The sequence below is a fragment of the Pieris brassicae genome, chromosome 4, assembly GCF_905147105.1.
Source record: "Pieris brassicae chromosome 4, ilPieBrab1.1, whole genome shotgun sequence".
NCBI classification, from domain to species: Eukaryota; Metazoa; Arthropoda; class Insecta; order Lepidoptera; family Pieridae; genus Pieris; species Pieris brassicae.
Genome location: NC_059668.1, coordinates 10,348,723 through 10,367,391, shown reverse-complemented (window position 1 = coordinate 10,367,391; position 18,669 = coordinate 10,348,723). Strand labels below are relative to the sequence as shown.

At 37.2% G+C, this 18,669-nt stretch overlaps 2 protein-coding genes across 2 annotated transcripts; one reads left to right on the top strand and one right to left on the bottom strand.

The window, feature by feature from the left end:
- Nucleotides 1-208: 208 nt before the first annotated feature.
- LOC123708009 (mediator of RNA polymerase II transcription subunit 9) lies at nt 209-1,023 on the bottom strand. Its single transcript, XM_045658427.1, has 3 exons — nt 778-1,023; nt 595-700; nt 209-488 (listed from the first exon to the last, which is right to left on the bottom strand). Exons 1-3 carry the CDS (start codon nt 870-872, stop codon nt 348-350), a joined length of 342 nt encoding a protein of 113 aa, XP_045514383.1. The 5' UTR covers nt 873-1,023; the 3' UTR covers nt 209-347.
- Nucleotides 1,024-1,187: 164 nt separating this feature from the next.
- Nucleotides 1,188-17,609, top strand: LOC123707998 (ATP-dependent RNA helicase DHX8). The gene is made up of 14 exons (XM_045658410.1): nt 1,188-1,365; nt 1,463-2,337; nt 2,507-2,668; nt 2,955-3,059; nt 3,570-3,716; nt 3,796-4,061; nt 6,232-6,478; nt 7,183-7,430; nt 8,291-8,957; nt 9,634-9,774; nt 14,595-14,747; nt 15,670-15,995; nt 16,765-16,944; nt 17,364-17,609. The coding sequence occupies exons 1-14, from the start codon at nt 1,272-1,274 to the stop codon at nt 17,584-17,586; spliced, it is 3,834 nt and encodes a 1,277-aa protein (XP_045514366.1). The 5' UTR covers nt 1,188-1,271; the 3' UTR covers nt 17,587-17,609.
- Nucleotides 17,610-18,669: the final 1,060 nt, after the last annotated feature.

Sequence of the window (18,669 nt, the reverse complement as noted above, 5' to 3'; positions counted from 1 at the left end):
TTTATTGATCTGTTCAGAATTTGAAAATAAAATTAGCTCAAATAAAATGTTTGTTTTATTTTTACTCTAAGAAATAAGCTAAGTTATAAACTAAAAATAAGTCATTTCTTTAATTGCTTTTTAGCATCCTCAATTCCTTCCCTTATGTTTTGACTAAACTTTCTGAAGAAGATGATAAGCCTGTTAACTTTAGCTGGATTGCCATCTGAAAGCTTCTCCTTACTTTTGAAAAATGCTGAGACTGCTAGTTGTGCAGCTCGTCTCACTGGATAAGATTCGGCAATTTTCTGTACTAGTCTTTCATTATTAGCTAAATATCTAAGTATTGCTCGAAGAGGCATAGTGATTCACTTGAATGAGGTTTCAAATGAGCACATATTACGATACTTTTGAAGTAATTCTCTCTTCAGCTGTAGTTGAGTCTGAAGTATTTCAAATTGCTTCAACTGATCCTGTTTATTAAATTCAATACCTGGTAATCGTTTGATCTGGAAATTAATAAATGAAATGTGATGGGATTATGTATGATCTATGTTTTTTGTAAAATATATGATTGAGTTTTTTCTCACGGGATTTTCATTAAATTTAGTATACCTGAGAACGTGCGTAATCCAATTTCTTTTGTAAATCTAATACTTTAAGACTGCAACCCTGCGATTCTTGAACCTTAATCGAATTATCGATAAATTCCCGTTCTACACTGTAAAAATACGTAATCGTTTATCGTCGTATAATACAAGCATTCTGAATCTAAAAATAAATATTCAAGAACTGTACCTTCGTATTATTTCGTAAACAATCGGTAAAAAATCTACATCTACTTCTTGGACAGTGATAGGGCTTAAACGCTCTGAATGTTCATTATTTTCCATCGTACAAACTTTTCAAAACCCCTATTTTATACATATACTGTAATTATTATAAACAATATAAATACCATACTCAGTGTTTGGACAGTTTTCTAATGATTGCTATTCCTATTAAGTAATAAGTATTAAATATTCTTTTAAAAAATTGGAAAAATATTACCATTCTTCAACGACCACAAAAAATAGTGAAATATGAATTGACAACTGACATACCAATAAAACTGACCCCGTAGACAGAAAGTAGATTTCTAATTTATACTTTTGCATAGTCTGTGATTTCATAAATTGTAATCTGTGCTAAACTTAGTCAGTGATAAAAATAAATAATTGTGGTTGGAATATATACAGAAAATGTTTATACATATTTGTTAATATTTTTAATTAATTATAATTACTAATAAAATGGATGAACTTGCCAAGTTAGAACATTTGTCTCTCGTCTCCAAAGTTTGTACAGAACTGGACAACCATCTGGGCATTAATGATAAAGATTTAGGTAAGTTGGCCTGTAGTTGTGTAGTGTAGCTGTTTTAAGTGTATAATTATTATTTTTTCCGATAAGTAATAACCTCTTATTATATTGTGTGTTTCAGCTGAATTTATTATTGATTTAGCGGATAAGAACACTAACTTTGATGATTTTAAAAAATCATTAATAGAAAATGGAGCAGAGTTTTCAGATTCTTTTATGACGAACTTGTTGCGAATTATTCAGCATATGAAACCAGCACCAATACAAAGTGAAAATAAAGTCTCTACTAAGCCTTCTAACTCGTTAGCTGAGAAATTTCCAGGACTAGCTATTGCTAATGAAAAACCACATTTCTCTTCTGATGATGATAGTGATATTAAAGAAAAGTCTAACAAAAGAATTACAACAAAGGACATATTTAAAGATGAAAGTAAGACCCAAGTGGGAAAAGATGAAATAGTTGACCAAGCTATGGCTGAATTGGAAGCTTTAGCACCCTCTAACATTAAAAATAGTGAAATAAAAATCTCATCATGTAAAGATTATAAGGATGATAAAATTGACATACCTAAATTGAAAGAAGGACGAAGTCGGCGAAGTAGAAGTAGAGAGAGAAGTAAAGGACGAAGAAGTAGAAGTCGAGGTCGGAGAAGTAGGAGTAGAGGCCGAAGAAGTAGAAGTAGAGATAAAAGAAGTAGAAGTGGAGATATAAAGACACATATTAAGGATAGAGATAGGAGAAGAAGATCAAGAAGTCATCATCGAGACAGGTCTAGAAGCCATCATCGCGACAGATCAAGAAGCCGTCATCGGGACAGATCAAAGAGCCGGCATCACGACAGATCCAGAGATAGGTATAGGCGGTCTCGATCAAGAGGAAAAAGATCTCAGTCAAAAGAAAAAGAAAGGGATTTTAAAAGAGACAGAGATCATAGCAAAAGGTTTAGAAAAAAGAGTCCAGAAGTTGAAATAAGTGATGATCCTGAACCTGGTAAGGTAAGGAATATTACAAAACTTGTACTTGAGTATGTTGTTGTACTAGTTTCACATGGTTATTTTTCCAATCATTATCAAGATCTGAAATTAAATAATTGCATAATAATGTATTATTTTATGAAAATAACACTTATCTTACATACATTAATGCATAAACTCATTATAACAGATTTATAGTGGTCGAGTTGCAAACATAGTTCCCTTTGGTTGCTTTGTGCAAATGGAGGGTTTACGGAAGCGATGGGAAGGTCTGGTGCATATATCACAGTTGAGGGCTGAGGGGAGAGTGACAAATGTGTCCGATATTGTTTCAAGAGGAGACAAAGTCAAGGTAAAAGACATAGGCAACATTATTGGCCATAACATAAACAGCTCAACTCACTGATCTAGCCAAAGCATTCTATAATGTGGACATCTAGCATTTCATATGCCTGCCATGAAAAATAGATGCCTTTATATTATAATATGTAATAGATTTTTGGTTTCCTCATGATATTTACCTTAACTGTACAACTAGTATTTTATTAACATTTAAAGATTACTTTAAAATTTAAAGTTAAACCCATACAATACTGCTCTGGCTTTATTAATGGATGTTACTTTTTATGTCTTTACAGGTTAAAGTATTATCAGTAACTGGACAAAAGGTATCACTAACAATGAAGGATGTCTGTCAAGACACTGGAAAAGATTTGAATCCAACATCACATGCTCACTTGGAGGTATATATTGATTATTTAATTTTGTTTGTGATTGTGATTGATGAAAAATTGTTAGTGATAATTGTCACTGAACTAATTAGCCTAAACATGCTATAATCCTTAATTACATAAAAAAATATTTGTCCCATTTGCATTGGCAGTGGCAAACTTAAATTTTATTATTTGGTATTTTGAGATAAACCACAGAAAACATCCTATTATTAGCCTACACAATAATTATAGCTAATAATTAATATTATGTTGACTCAATTTTCAACTAATGTAATGCTCATTAACAGTCTTAGTGTTCTATTATGTTTTTTGACACTACTATCGTGTGTCCAAGATAGAAAATTAAAAATAAATTTTAATATTGTTTTGTATAGAAAAATATCTTATTTGGCACATTATATCTAACACAATATTTTTTGAACTAGGCTATAACACTGTTACTAGAATTATTTTTGCTAAAAATGCTGGATGCAGCTGGCTTCCAAAAGTTTTTACTATACATGTCGATTCTTATAATAGGCGGAGCGAGCTGGCCGTAACCCAGATAGACCTCCACCTGCAGCAACGGTGCTGGCAGGGCTACAAGGTGGGCTCGACCCCGAAGAAGACTCCAGCAGGAAACGTGTCACCAGGATCTCCAGTCCCGAGAGATGGGAGATCAAGCAGGTAATATCTTAATCTCATAAATAGTTGACTTACAAAATCTATATTCTCTGTGTTAACAACCTAAATTATTTTACCACAGATGATATCGTCGGGTGTAATAGACAAGAGTGAGTTACCTGACTTTGATGAAGAGACCGGTCTTCTCCCAAAAGATGAAGATGGAGAAGCTGATATTGAAATTGAGCTTGTTGAGGATGAACCACCGTTTCTTCAAGGCCATGGGAGGGCATTACATGATTTGTCTCCTGTGAGAATAGTGAAGAACCCTGATGGCTCTTTGGCACAAGCTGCCATGATGCAGTCAGCTCTAGCTAAAGAGAGAAGAGAACAGAAGATGTTGCAAAGGTATAAAGTAGTTTTTTTTTAATATTTTCGATGCTTAAACATTTTCGGGTTTATTTTGATAAATTTTTCGATGGTCAAAAAGCGCAAAACTGAAAAAACAAAATACTCCTGAACCAATTTATTTAATTTTATTTAGTTCTAGTTTTTATTCTGAAAAAGCTAACAGTCTCTATGGTATCCTAGCAAAATGTTCCATATGTAGCTACTATGGAAAGTTCGCGGGGGCAGCAAGTATTTAATATTATCTGATATATTAATATATATTTAATGTTTATGTTATAATTCAACAAAGCAAGCAAGCAAATAAATATATATTGTTACGAGCTAGGGGATCGAATGCAAAACGTCGTCTCTTCAAGGTTTTATTTTCAAATAACTCATCGAGGAATTTGTTTACACTAAAATTCGACACAACATTCTAATTACTTCAATTGCGCGCCTTCACACAGTACTTAATCACTTTGATGTTAGTCTTTTGGAATCGCACTCGAAACTGAATTAATGTGTCGCGTTTCGGCTCGCTTATATTAGGTCCTTACATATGAAATTGGCGTTTTGTATGGGAGGAACAAAAAGTCGAATATTTTTAAATATAATATATTTAATTAATCGAAGTATGAACCATTGTTTTCTATGCACTTTTGCCATCTCATAGGTAGTTCATTGATCCCTTTACTAAAAAAACCAGTCGGACAGGAATCAATAAAATCTGTGAAGGCGATTTGGACTGCCCCAACAGAGTTAAATTTTTTCCCTTGCAAGAAGTTGTCCAAATTTCGAAAAATATGGTAATCTGTTGGAGCAAGGTCCGGGGAGTACGGAGGATGTCTTAGACATTCCAATTGAAGCTCTTCTAATTTGGTAGCCGTCTGTTGTGCAGTGTGTGGTCTAGCGTTGTCGTGAAGTAGCAGTGGCGTGGAGCGATTGACCAGCCTAGGTTGTTTAGCCGCTAGCTTTTCCATCATGGTTTGCAATTGCTGACAATAGGCATCAGCCGTAATAGTCTGGCCAGATTTGAGAAAACTGCAATGAACAATACCGGCACTAGTCCACCAAACGCTTACAAGTAACTTTTTTGGGGTTAATTTTCGCTTAAGCAGGCAGGATTTGGCTGGCTGGCCAGGATCCAACCATTGCGTTGAGCGCTTCCGATTATCGTAAAGAATCCATTTTTCATCACAGGTAATGATTCGGTTTAAAATACCTTCATTATTGTGCCGGTTCAGTAATGTAACGCAGCAGTCGACGCGCGTTTGCCGGTTTGTTTCAGTCAATTCGTGAGGAACCCACCTTTCAAACTTTTTAATCTTCCCAATTTGCTCCAAGTGAATTAAAACAGTTTTATCACTAACACCGCAGCCTGCAGCTAACTCGGACGTGGTTTGCGATGGATCCGCTTCCACAATAGCCTTCAATACTTCATTATCAACTTGGGTCTCAGGCCGTCCACGGGGCTTGTTCTGCAGGTCGAATTTTCCAGAACGAAAACGTTGGAACCAAAAACGAACTGTGTTTTCTTTTGCAACATGACCGCCATACACATCATTCACCCTTCGAGTCGTTTCCGCAGCACTAGTGCCACGGCGGAACTCGTACTCGTAAATAATGCGATACTTTAAGTTTTCCATTTTGTAAAATGAGTGACGCAAACAAAAATAAAACAGAAGAAAAAAACAAATGAATGACGGTCATCGAAGCACAAATACATGAGTAAATAACTGTACAAATTTGAATTTGATATTCCTAACCAAAGAGGGGTATTTGAGGTCAAAGTGGCCAGTACGACAAAACGCCAATTTCATATGTAAGGACCTAATATATCCCTGGGATATATAATAATCTTGAACGATATTGTGGTACTGAGTAGCTAGGCTAACCTTATCTTTCGCACATCGCTCCGTCTTTGTCGTAGGATGTTTTACAATTTTTTTTTTGCTTCGAGAAGGTTTCGATCTTTCCTTCTCTAACGTAACAGTTTTATGGCCAGAATAACTAAATATATTTTTTAAATGTTTTTATGTAGGATAGGTACCGGATAGTACTGGTGTAGGTATCATTTTGTCCTTCTATCGAATTAGTAGTATATGTTAAGATTATTTTTATTTATGTATATTACATAATTATTCTATAATGATGTGGAATAAATGAATAAAATATATAAATAATTCAGGGAGCAAGAAATGGAGAGTGTACCAACTGGTCTGAACAAGAACTGGATAGATCCACTTCCAGAGACAGATGGTTGGGCTCTCGCAGCAAACATGAGAGGAACGGGTATCACCACTCAGGACCTTCCCGAATGGAAGAAACATGTGATCGGAGGGAAGAAATCTTCATTTGGAAAGAAGACGAATCTGTCACTTTTAGAACAGAGGCAGTCGTTACCCATTTATAAGCTCAGGGATGAGTTGATAAAAGTAAGATGTTTTATGATATATTAAAAATTAACCTAATTTACTTTTAAAATAATTTATTTCTTAGTAATTTTATTATCAAAAAAACATGTGTTCAATTCACACGTAATAGAAGTAAAACCTTCAAAAACTTTGTTTTATCGATGATGAGACGAATGTTATTTCAATTTCTAAGTTTTATACCTATTATCAGTTTGATAAAAACTACAATGATATTTTTTTTATTTCAATTTTAAATTTTTAAGTCATCAATATTTAATTTTGATAAAAACTAAACTAAAATAATTAATGTTTGAAAGTTGGTGAAACGAAAAAGCGATAGTAAAAAGAGACAGACACATAAATTCATAAGATTTAACGTGGGAGAAAATGAGATAGGAAGCATTATACACTGTATAAACTTGAAATTACACTGAATAAAAAGGCTAGTTTTTATTTAATAAATATTAAATAAATGTATAGCTGATTAAGAAATATGTACGATCAAAAAATCGCAATCAGGCTGGCACGGACATAATGGCTGTCATTAATTGTAGCTGTGTATCTTTCTTGTCTTTCTTGAGGCCAAGGCATTCTCTGTCTATTCGAAACAATTTTTTTTTCAAACCTGGTGGATACTCCATACAGTAATACCTACATCATATGAGTTCACCATGGAAGCGTAATGCTACAAAATAACTCTTAAATATTTTATTTCTTCTAAATAGGCTATATCAGATAACCAAATCCTCATAGTTATTGGGGAGACTGGATCTGGTAAAACGACACAAATAACCCAGTACGTGGCTGAGTGTGGGTTAACCGCCCGTGGGCGGGTGGCCTGTACCCAACCCAGACGTGTGGCCGCGATGTCCGTGGCCAAGAGAGTCGCTGAGGAGTTCGGGTGCCGACTTGGACAGGAAGTGGGTTACACAATCCGTTTCGAAGATTGTACGTCGCCGGAAACAGTAATTAAGTAAGTGATTTTTGTTAAAGGGAAAAGTTTGATGGCTTATAGTTACACTTTCTCTTGAGCGAACTGCGAGTACATATACAATTGCACAGTTCAAAGCACTATAACAGTCAATATAACGATATTATATAACGACATCGAAGGGACTACTCATATTTGGTCGTAAAAACCGATGACGTTGTTATTAAGTACCTAATACAATAGAATTCAGCCGGGACCATTGATTTTGGTCAATGGAACCGGTATGTTGTTCTAAACGAGGTCGTCGTAAACGGTTTTGACTGTATATGTCAAAAATATATTTTCTGTGACAGCGGACAGGTTCTTTGAGATAATTATTAGTTCGCCTTTAGTTTTTAGAGTATGAAATTTGAATTCCAAAACTTGTGTAATTACGTCAACTGTAAACAAAATTTACTATTTTACTAGTAGTGTGACTCATATTTGAGGTCTAAGGTTCGGTCCCCGGCTGTGCTCAATTAACTTTTTGTCTATGTGCGCCAACACTCGCTTGTACGGTGAAGGAAAACATCGTGAGGAAACCGACATGTCTTACATACAAAATTCAATGGCATGTGTCAAACAGAAGGCTGACCAGAGACTATCTGCAGACAAGACTCATATTATTATCTGTATTAGTGATTTATGTAACTAAAGGCTAAGTTTGTTGTTTTTTCATTCTTAAAATAATATTATATTATATGATAGATTACAGGGTACGCCTATAGGCTTACAGGTAGACAAATTTAGGTTTAGATATTAATTATATATATTTTTTAATTCTTTTGGGGCAACTACCCCTGGTGGCGTTCTTGATAACAATAATGAATGGTATTGTGGAAATATTTAATGTAAAATTTCAGATACATGACGGACGGTATGTTACTTCGGGAATGTCTCATGGATTTGGATCTCAAAACATACTCCGTTATCATGTTGGACGAAGCTCACGAGCGCACGATTCATACGGACGTCCTTTTCGGTCTACTGAAACAAGCTGTCCAAAAGAGACCAGAACTGAAACTCATTGTCACCTCGGCCACGTTGGATGCAGTCAAGTTTTCCCAATATTTCTTCGCTGCCCCCATCTTCACAATTCCTGGAAGGACCTTTCCCGTGGAAGTTCTATATACGAAAGAACCGGAGACGGATTACCTGGATGCCTCTCTAATCACAGTGATGCAGATACATTTGAGGGAACCGCCAGGCGATATCCTTCTCTTCTTAACGGGTCAGGAAGAGATCGACACAGCCTGTGAGATCCTCTACGAAAGGATGAAGTCTTTGGGACCGGATGTGCCCGAATTGATAATTTTGCCAGTTTATTCTGCCCTACCCTCGGAAATGCAGACCAGGATCTTTGAGCCAGCACCCCCAGGGTCCAGGAAAGTGGTGATAGCGACGAACATAGCGGAAACCTCGCTGACCATCGATGGGATATATTATGTGGTGGACCCAGGGTTTGTGAAGCAGAAGGTATATAATTCGAAGACCGGTATGGACTCGCTTGTCGTTACCCCGATTTCACAGGTTTGTTTAATTTTTTTTATCCTTTTTTTATGATGTAAGAGTATCTATCCGGTGGAATCCTGACCAAACAGTTGAGGTTGGAACATACAGAAGATTATACACTGACAAGAACTGCACAAATAAAGAAATATATATTTTCACCTCTTTACAATATTACGTCTTACGAATTTACATGCTACAGGTATTGACCATCTTTGTGAGAGGCTGGTGGCTATAATAGGACTATAGAAGTCCTGTGGTAATAGGTCACCAGCCATCCATCAGTGTTCAGATAGTTCCGTAAAAGCCCCTGATGGCAGTAAAGTAATGTAAATTAAGAATCAGTTTATTTTCTGACGTCCGTAATTGTATATCTATATTAATCAATTACTTTTTTTTATTGATTTGTAAATTTTTAAGTTAATTTGTTAATTTTTTTCAATTAAAGTACATATAATGAATTTTTCTTTATCGAATATATTTTTTTTTAATTTACTATATATATACTTTTACACACAAATCTTCCGAGACTTCACTTACACTGTTAATTTTGACTAGTATTAATACTTTATTATAAAGCACGGGTGGCAACCCTAGATACGATCTTAAATGCCGGTATATAGGCTGCGGTATTAGCCTTTATGTTATAGGATCGTTTGCTCCCTTATAAAAAATCTTTCTTAATATATAATTTTAGGCAGCAGCGAAACAAAGAGCCGGTCGCGCTGGAAGAACAGGTCCCGGGAAATGTTACCGGCTCTACACTGAGAGGGCTTACAGAGATGAGATGCTGCCGACTCCCGTGCCCGAGATACAGAGGACTAACCTTGCAACCACTGTAAGGACGAAATATTTTTGTAATGATTTTATTTATTTTTTGTCTGTGGTTGTACGACAATATTACATTAGCATTATTGTTATTATATTACACTGTTCCACCTGGAGCAAATTTATTTATAGGTATTCATTATTAATACTATATTTGTTTTTAATAAGATGGCGTTCATTTATAAGAAAAACAACACCAATGGCTACTGAATGCTTTGATAAATGAAACACTTTGTTTGATGCTTTTAAATATGAGTGTATTACTAAAATAACATTAGGGGTAGTGGGGTTGCGTCGCTGGATTAACAAAAAACTAAATCGACTTTGAAGAGTTCGTATATTATGTCAGTGACACTTATGTTGGATATTATCGGAAATGAAAATGTTAAATTACAAATTATGAGGTAAAAACTAAAGGGCTCACATTGGCTTCAAGTATGCGATGATTGTTTACATTTTGTATACGCTTCTAATTATTGACTAAAAGAGGTAAAACATATCAATTACATAAACGTAACATCAGTTAGGTTAGGTTTTTAGGTCTGGCCTCAGATTTATTTTTATTTATTTTATTTTATTTAAGTATTCCTACACTTGACTTACTTGACTTAATGTCCTATAACCCCTAGGTGGGGCAGAGGTCGTCCACAGTGAGTCTCCATCGCGTTCGGTCTTGAGCCTCGTATTTCACCTCGCTCCAAGTCTTTCCGGCTCTCTTTGCCTCGTCCGCAACTGTTCGACGCCAGGTTTGTTTGGGACGGCCACGCTTCCGCTTTCCTTGCGGATTCCAATCAAGCGCCTGCTTGGGAATATGATTGAGATCCCTTCGGAGTGTATGGCCTATCCAATTCCATTTGCGTCGCTTGATCTGCTGGCTGATCGGGGTTTCTCGACAGCGCTCCCAAAGTTGCTCGTTAGAGATCTTTTCACGCCAGTAGATGTTCAGAATACGGCGAAGACAGCGGTTAACGAAGACTTGGAGTCGGTGCGAGATGTGTTTGGTGACCTTCCACGTTTCACACCCATAGAGCAGCACAGATTTGACGTTGGATCCGAATATTTTAACCTTGATTCGACGCGTCAACATCCGTGACTGCCATATAGGCCGAAGTTGTGCAAAGGTTGCTCTGGCCTTGGCAATGTGCGAAGTGATGTCCTCTTCTGTACCTCCAGTTTCAGACACGACGCTTCCGAGGTAAACAAATTGTTGACCGCTTTCTATGTCCTCTGCACCCACCCGCATTGGGGTGCGATTCTCAACTCCAACACGCATTTCTTTCGTTTTCCGGGTGTTGATTTTGAGTCCCGCAAATCCCGCCTCGCGTTCCAGGTCGTCCAACTTAGATTGCATGTCGCGGTGCGTGTGACTCAGCAGACAGAGGTCATCGGCGTAATCCAAATCTTCTAAGATGTTGGTTAATCCCCACTCTATTCCGCGACGCTGGTTCTGATGTATGCGATCCATAATCCCGTCGAGAACAACCAGGAAAAGTAGTGGCGAGAGTAAGCAGCCTTGCCGGACGCCTGCGTGCACTTGAATATCGTCTGAGACGAGACCATCGTGAATCACTCTACAAGAATAGTTCCTATAGCTGGCCTTAACTAGGTTAATTATCTTTGGCGGGACACCAATGTTAGAGAGTCGCGACCATATGCTGCTCCATCTCAACGTATCGAAAGCTTTTTCGAAGTCAACAAAGGTAAGATAAATCTCTCTCTGCCATTCTGATGCCTGTTCGAGAATGATACGAAGAGTGTTAATTTGGTCGGTACACGAGCGGTTAGGCCGGAAGCCAGCTTGTTCTATGCGAAGGAGAGGCTCAACGGCTGCAGACAACCTGTCCAAGATAATTCTGCAGAAAACCTTGGAAGGAGCCGAGAGCAAGGTGATACCTCTCCAATTGCTGCATTGGCTTAGATCACCTTTTTTGGGCACAGTAATAAGAAGGCCCCTATTCCAGTCCTCCGGAAGCTTCTCGCTGGCCCAGATTTTCCCAATCAAAGGTGTCAGCGTGTCGACGGTAGTAGCCAGGTCCGCTTTTAACATTTCTGTGGCTATTAAATCAAGCCCTGGTGCTTTACCAGTCTTAAGACCCATGACCGCTCTCTCCACTTCATCACGTGTAGGTGGTTCGATATCGATGTCTAGTGGCCTGGGTGGTGGAAATGTGTCTTGCATGCCTCCATGCGTAGCTGTGGGACGAAAGGTTTCCTCGTAGTGTTCACGCCAGCGTCGTAGTTGCCCTTCTGCTGTTACGATAAGTTGACCGTCTTTTGATTTTAGAGGCTTTTTATGCTGACTTATCTTTCCTGCCAAGATTTTAGTCGCTTTATACAGTTCTCCCATGTTGCCGGTGTTAGCGGCAATTTGAGCGTGGTCAGCAATACCGTCAACCCACAACCTTCTGTCCTTTCGCGAGCTGCGATAGATCTTCTTACGAATCTCCCGATACTGCTGTCTGAGGTCGGCTTGTAGTAGTTCGTCGTTGGTTCCGAGCAGTTTTAGGTGGAGTTCCCTACGGTCGTTTATCAGCTGCCAAGTAGCTTGTGACATCCAATCCACGCGCGAGTGCTTAGTATGACCTAAGACAGAAGAGCTGGTCTCTGTGTAGGCCACTTTGATGCGTTTCCACTCTCCGTCTATTGAGTCATCGTCGGCGTGAAGTCCGGTGAAGCGGTTACGAAGTTCAAGCCTGAACCTGTTCAAAATTTCAGGATCTCGCAGTTTAGTGACGTCAAACCTTCTTCCAGCTCTACCAGGGGCACCAGCTAGTCGCGCAACTGCAATCTTGAGTCGCATTTCGGCTACAACCAGATGGTGCTCGCTGTCAATATCAGCGCCTCTTCGGTTTCGGACATCGAGGAGTGACGAGCGCCACTTCGAACTGATCGCAAGGTGGTCAATTTGGTTTTTCGTGGAGCCATCAGGGGAGTTCCATGTGTACTTATGTACATCTATATGAATAAAAAGTGTCCCACCGATGGTCAGGTCATGGTGTTGGCAAAACTCTATAAACCGTTCACCATTCTCGTTCCGTACTCCGAATCCATGTTTGCCCATGTTGCGCTCACAGTTACTGTTTTCGCTTCCCACTTTTGCGTTAAGGTCTCCCATGACGATCACAATATCTTGTTTCTTAATACCTTTAAGTGTGGCATTTAGAGCGTTGTAAAAGTCATCCTTGATGTCCTCCGCAGACGTGTTGGTGGGAGCGTAACACTGCACAATGGAGATCTTCCGTGCTCTTGAGTTGAAGCGAGCCCAAATGATTCGGTCTGAGATCGGTTTCCAGTCCAAAAGACTTTTCTTTGCGGAGTTAGAGAGGAGGAAAGCGACGCCATATTCAAGGTCGTCATCCTCATTTTCCTTCCCGGAGTATAGAAGAGTTAGGCCTTTGGACGTTCTCAGTTCGCCAAAACCATTTCTACGCACTTCACTTAAACCAAGTATTTGTAGATTATATCTTATCATTTCAGCTTCTGCTTGTGCTAGTCGAGTGTCGTTACTTAGCGTTTTTATATTCCAAAAAGCAATTCGTGTCCGTGATTTAATGCCAAAGGTCGTCGGTAAAAGATCGGTCCGGTTTCTCACTGTTTCGGTTTCTTGAATCGTTGGTTTTTCAGGCAAGCAGGAGATTAACCCACTGTGCCCTAGTCTGATAGTGGGGCTGCCACTTTAGAGCATCCAGACATGCTCGGTTTTATACGGGTTACCTCCCTAGTGAGTGGATTCTGTTTTAAGGCGCAGAATATTCGCCTTTTGCCCTGCATCCTCAGCTCATCTGCAGCTCTAGGTAGTGGGCACGCGTGAGCGTGGCTGCAGTAGGTGCCAGGGTGGACGACTAGGACGTGGATGACTCGGACTGGTCGGGGTTCTGCTTATACTAGTGTTCCACTACGTAACACAGCAGAAGGTTTTTTTTTGGCTTTTTCTAGGCAATGCTGACCTCACTCCATCAGCGATTCCCACCAACACCAACCCCAACTTCCCACCCCTAAGTATTCCTACAGCTACTCATTAAACAATATTCAAACAATTACATTATACAACAAAGCCAAAAACGGAATACACATTTAAACATGAACATAAAGCACAGTTTTACCTATTTATACAAAAGTATAACAAAGTACAAATTCATACTAAATTCTTAATTATAAGTTCTTAGATCTAAGATTTATTGATCATTATAATAAATATTTAATATAAAGGAAGAATAACAAAGCCATTATTAATAAAAGATACCAGAGTTTTTTAAATATTTTTTTAAGCCTTCTTTAGTCACATTGAATATATCAATTTGCTGGTAATTTTTGTTATACTATGTCTGAGTTACGTAAATAGTTTTTATAAGACCGAGGAATCTGGAATAGTTGGGTTTGCCTTGTATTGTATGATGAAGGGGTGTGAAAAAGTAAAAGCGACAATAAGTCGGGGCAGTCAATTAAACCTTAATTTCTGTATCTATATCATGATCACTTGTCAATCTAATAGGCAAGTAGGTGATCAGCCTCCTGTGCTTGCCGTCACAGACGCCGGCGATTTTTTGAGTCTCAGGCAATTCATTTGTGCACAGCCGGGTATCGAAGCTACGACCTCAATGAAGAGAGTCGCACGCCACTTCTTTTCTTTCTACGTCTCTTTTTTTATAACTACTTAATAATTTAAAGAAAACACTTTTTACCGGATTAAAAAAAAAATGTAAAATAATTATAAGTTTATAATAATACATAGCTTCAATCCGGTAAAAAGTGTTTTCTATAAATGTGTAAGCCTATGTTAACAAAAGACAATACTAACTACTTAATCATTTAAATATAATATTTTTAAAGGTGCTACAATTGAAAACAATGGGTATAAACGATCTCCTACATTTCGACTTCATGGACGCACCCCCAGTTGAGTCTCTCATTATGGCCTTGGAACAATTGCATTCTCTCTCTGCACTTGACTCGGAAGGACTTTTGACGAGATTGGGGAGACGGGTATGTTTCATGAATCTCTAGGCAGTGTTTCATAACGTTTTTAGCTCCACCTTAGCCTTTCTAAGATAATTATGCTTTCCTATATAACATTCATAATTTTTAACATAAAAAAAGTTGTTCACTTAAGAAACTTTTAAAGAAGTTGTTGACGAAACACATTTGTTACATTTACAAAATAATTTTAATAATCTTTCGAATAACACCCTTAACAATCATATTGCGCCCCGTGGGGCGTGGACTCCATGTTGGGAAACATTGCTCTGCATTGCATTGTTGTAACGATATTTTTATACAAGCATATTTTTTAAATATTTAACCCGAAACAAGCATTTACATTTTCACATTAAAATTGTTTAATATCTTTTACCTTTGTGTGTTTTTTCCTGTTTTTCAAGTTCACTGAATTCAGTTCTATTCAGTTTAGTGTACTCGTCATAATTGTTTATTATGAATTGATGAATCACAAAGCCTATATTTGTTACCTTTATACATTTATGAAGGAAACTACATACCTTAGTTTTGTTCTGTGTCTATTCCTCTGATATTTTTTTGTATGAGCAAGTGATCAGCCTTCTATGACCGACAGATTGTCGATTGTCGATATTTGGGTCTTAGACCTTACCTTATAATGTTCTTAAAACATTTACATTATTTGTATATGACATTAAAAAAACATAATAATTATAATTAATATAACAAAAAACTATAACTAATTTTAAAATATAAGAACTAAAATACATTATTAAAAGGAGTCCCTTTAGGCAATGGCAATGCAATGTTCCGAAGAAACTGGCAGCATTCCCTTTGAATAGCTAGGCTAATTCTTTGTCCGAGGTAGCTGCCAGCTCTTCGGTCTCCTGTGAAGTCGACTAACCTTTTTGCTATTTCCTTAAAAAGCCTTAGCGTTAAATGTTTATTCCAGATGGCCGAGTTCCCTCTGGAGCCAAATTTATCAAAGATCTTGATAATGTCAGTAGCACTTCAATGCTCCGATGAAATTCTTACGATTGTCTCAATGTTGAGCGTTCAAAATGTCTTCTATCGGCCCAAAGATAAACAAGCTCTCGCTGACCAGAAAAAAGCGAAATTTAACCAAGCCGAGGGAGATCACTTAACCCTATTAGCGGTTTACAATAGTTGGAAAAATAATAAATTCTCAAATGCATGGTGTTATGAGAATTTTGTCCAAATAAGGACTTTGAAGCGAGCACAGGATGTGAGGAAACAGCTCTTGGGAATTATGGACAGGCATGATTGTTTTCTTTATCTTGTTCATTTTGTATTGTTATAAAACAAGGACATACTTTTTATTTCAACTTTTGGATTTAATATCTTATTCATTTAGGTAATCATGATACTCTGACCTGAAATCTGTTTAGTAGTTTCGCTTATTGTGCACAGACACAGAGACAGCAAACAATATTTTATATTATGTTTTATTTTGGGGCCGTTTAAGTATAGCGTACCTAACTAGATTTACTATAATTATTTAACCTATGTAGTACCTAAGCGTATTCATTATATGTAGGAATCCTCGAAAATGCATTTCATTTTCAAGCATAGACAAATTGTGGGTATGTGTTGCCATGTATTGTAAAGTAAATAATTACTGCAGGCAAAATTACAAAAAAAACATCATAGACCCCTTTAGTGCTTACGTAAAACTTGAACGGCCCCTTTTCTATTTTTGATTGCCAGTGCTTTGTTTTTAAAAAAATGTAAAGTCATGATTTGCATTTGGCCATAAAGTTATTTGATTTATTACACAGACCAGCTTAGAATAAACAGAAACAAATACAATCAAAGGCGTTTATGACGACATCGTCTAGACTTTAGAACAACATACCGGTTATATAGACCAAAATCAAAGATCCCGGGTGAATTTTACATATTAGATCCTTAACAACAACGTCATCGTTACGACCAAATATTACTCATATTTGGTACCTTCGATGTCGTTATAACAGATTTTGACTGTATATTAAATAAAAAAAATAATTTATCTGATATTTTCCAGACATAAGTTAGATGTGGTATCGGCTGGCAAGAACACAGTGCGTGTGCAGAAGACAATCTGTTCTGGCTTCTTCCGAAATGCCGCTAAAAAGGACCCTCAGGAAGGCTACAGGACCCTGGTGGACAGTCAGGTGGTCTACATTCATCCGTCTAGTGCTCTATTTAATAGGCAGCCCGAGTGGTAAGTAATGTTGCTATAAAAAAATATGTATTTATAAATGTAATCTGTGTAGATAAGGATTTAAGACAAATGAAAAAAAACTGTTTTTGGACTATTTTGGTTGTTGTAAGAAGACACATCCTATCAATACATATGGACTTTATAGTTTGATTTCTAGTTTATTACAAACTATGTTGTTTAATTTTTTGTAACATTCTCAATAATAATGGACACACCCCACATACACACCCACACTTTCACACCATCACACAATAGCCGAATTAGATATTATGTATTTATATTTTTTATTAATTTATCCTTTCATAATTTAACTATTTCAACCATTTTGTATATATTATGTATTCCATCTTTGGCTGTATGTTTAGTATAATTGTTTTTTGTTATATATAATGTATATGTTTAATAATTGTGTTTTTCAGGGTTATCTACCATGAATTAGTCCAGACAACCAAGGAGTACATGCGAGAAGTGACCACAATTGACCCCAAATGGCTGGTTGAGTTTGCTCCAGCATTCTTTAAATTCTCAGACCCGACGAAACTGTCTAAATTTAAGAAAAACCAGAGACTGGAGCCCTTGTACAATAAGTATGAAGAACCGAACGCATGGAGAATATCCAGGGTGCGGAGGCGGAGAAATTAAATCAAATAAAAATGTAATTGTAATATTCGTTTTATTCCGTGTTTAAAACAATATCTGAAAGATTTATTATTGATTATTAATTAATTAGTAATGTGTATACATGCCATAGTATTGGAAAGTATAGATGTCTGTTTACACCTGCAACAAGACATTGATTGAGTGCGCAGCGCAGCACAGCACGAGAAAGATATTGGAGTTTAATTTGTTATATTATATTTATCCTCCCCGAGAGCTTGATTGCCGACTCGATACAATTAAACTATTAATCTTCTGGATCTTAGTGCTGCGCATCACATAAACAAGATATACAAAATGGCTTAGCAACCTGGAATTCGTATTACGATTAGCTTGTAGCTTTGCAAATAACAGTGCAATCATGTCTATACAATACTCTAGTCAAAATTTATTCGGAGAATAACGCAACTTTGTGGACTGGGTTCGCAAGAGCTGCTTGTTATATATATATATATAAAATACTATTTTCTAATGCACTACTAAGTACTTTAAAATATATCTTCTGCAATCAACGCTACTTCGTCCTGTACTATAGGTTGACTATAGTATAGTCTTGGGGTAGTGTTTTAATTGGTAGAGAAAGATCGCACTTTAACTTTCAACGTGCTTTTAGAATGAAAATTTAACAACTCCTGCGCCGCCTCAAGACTTGCAATAATTTATGTCGGGACCACGGAGATTAAAAGCTAGATATTCAATTCTTTAAGTACATCTTTGATGCCTACCAAAAATTTGTCTCGAAATAATTAGCAGCAGTGCGTTGTAGTAACATAGGCAGCGGCACGTAAGTCTAGCGCTGGCCGATACGTGGAGGGGATTGCTGCGCATGTTTACTGTCGCGCACGCAATACATTATATGCCACTTTGATTAATGATTACCTAAATAACGATATTAAGCTGAACGAAATGTGAAGGATAGCTGCTGCGCATGATTACTGTCGCGCGTGTAAGTAATATTACCTATCTATAAGATATAATAAGACAGTAAAAAAGTGTCTGTACATAGAACGTATTTCCAAAAAAGACCTAAGATATTTTAACAAGTTTATGGGATGTAGAAAAATAAAA

Bases quoted from the DNA above. Each gene is read 5' to 3' on its own strand.
- LOC123708009 (XM_045658427.1), bottom strand. From the start codon at position 872: ATGGAAAATAATGAACATTCAGAGCGTTTAAGCCCTATCACTGTCCAA. The intron at 701-777 runs GTACAGTTCTTG...GTATTTTTACAG, and splicing joins GTTTACGAAATAATACGAAG to TGTAGAACGGGAATTTATCG. The intron at 489-594 runs GTATACTAAATT...ATTAATTTCCAG, and splicing joins TGGATTACGCACGTTCTCAG to ATCAAACGATTACCAGGTAT.
- LOC123707998 (XM_045658410.1), top strand. From the start codon at position 1,272: ATGGATGAACTTGCCAAGTTAGAACATTTGTCTCTCGTCTCCAAAGTT. The intron at 1,366-1,462 runs GTAAGTTGGCCT...TGTGTGTTTCAG, and splicing joins CATTAATGATAAAGATTTAG to CTGAATTTATTATTGATTTA. The intron at 8,958-9,633 runs GTTTGTTTAATT...ATATAATTTTAG, and splicing joins TCGTTACCCCGATTTCACAG to GCAGCAGCGAAACAAAGAGC.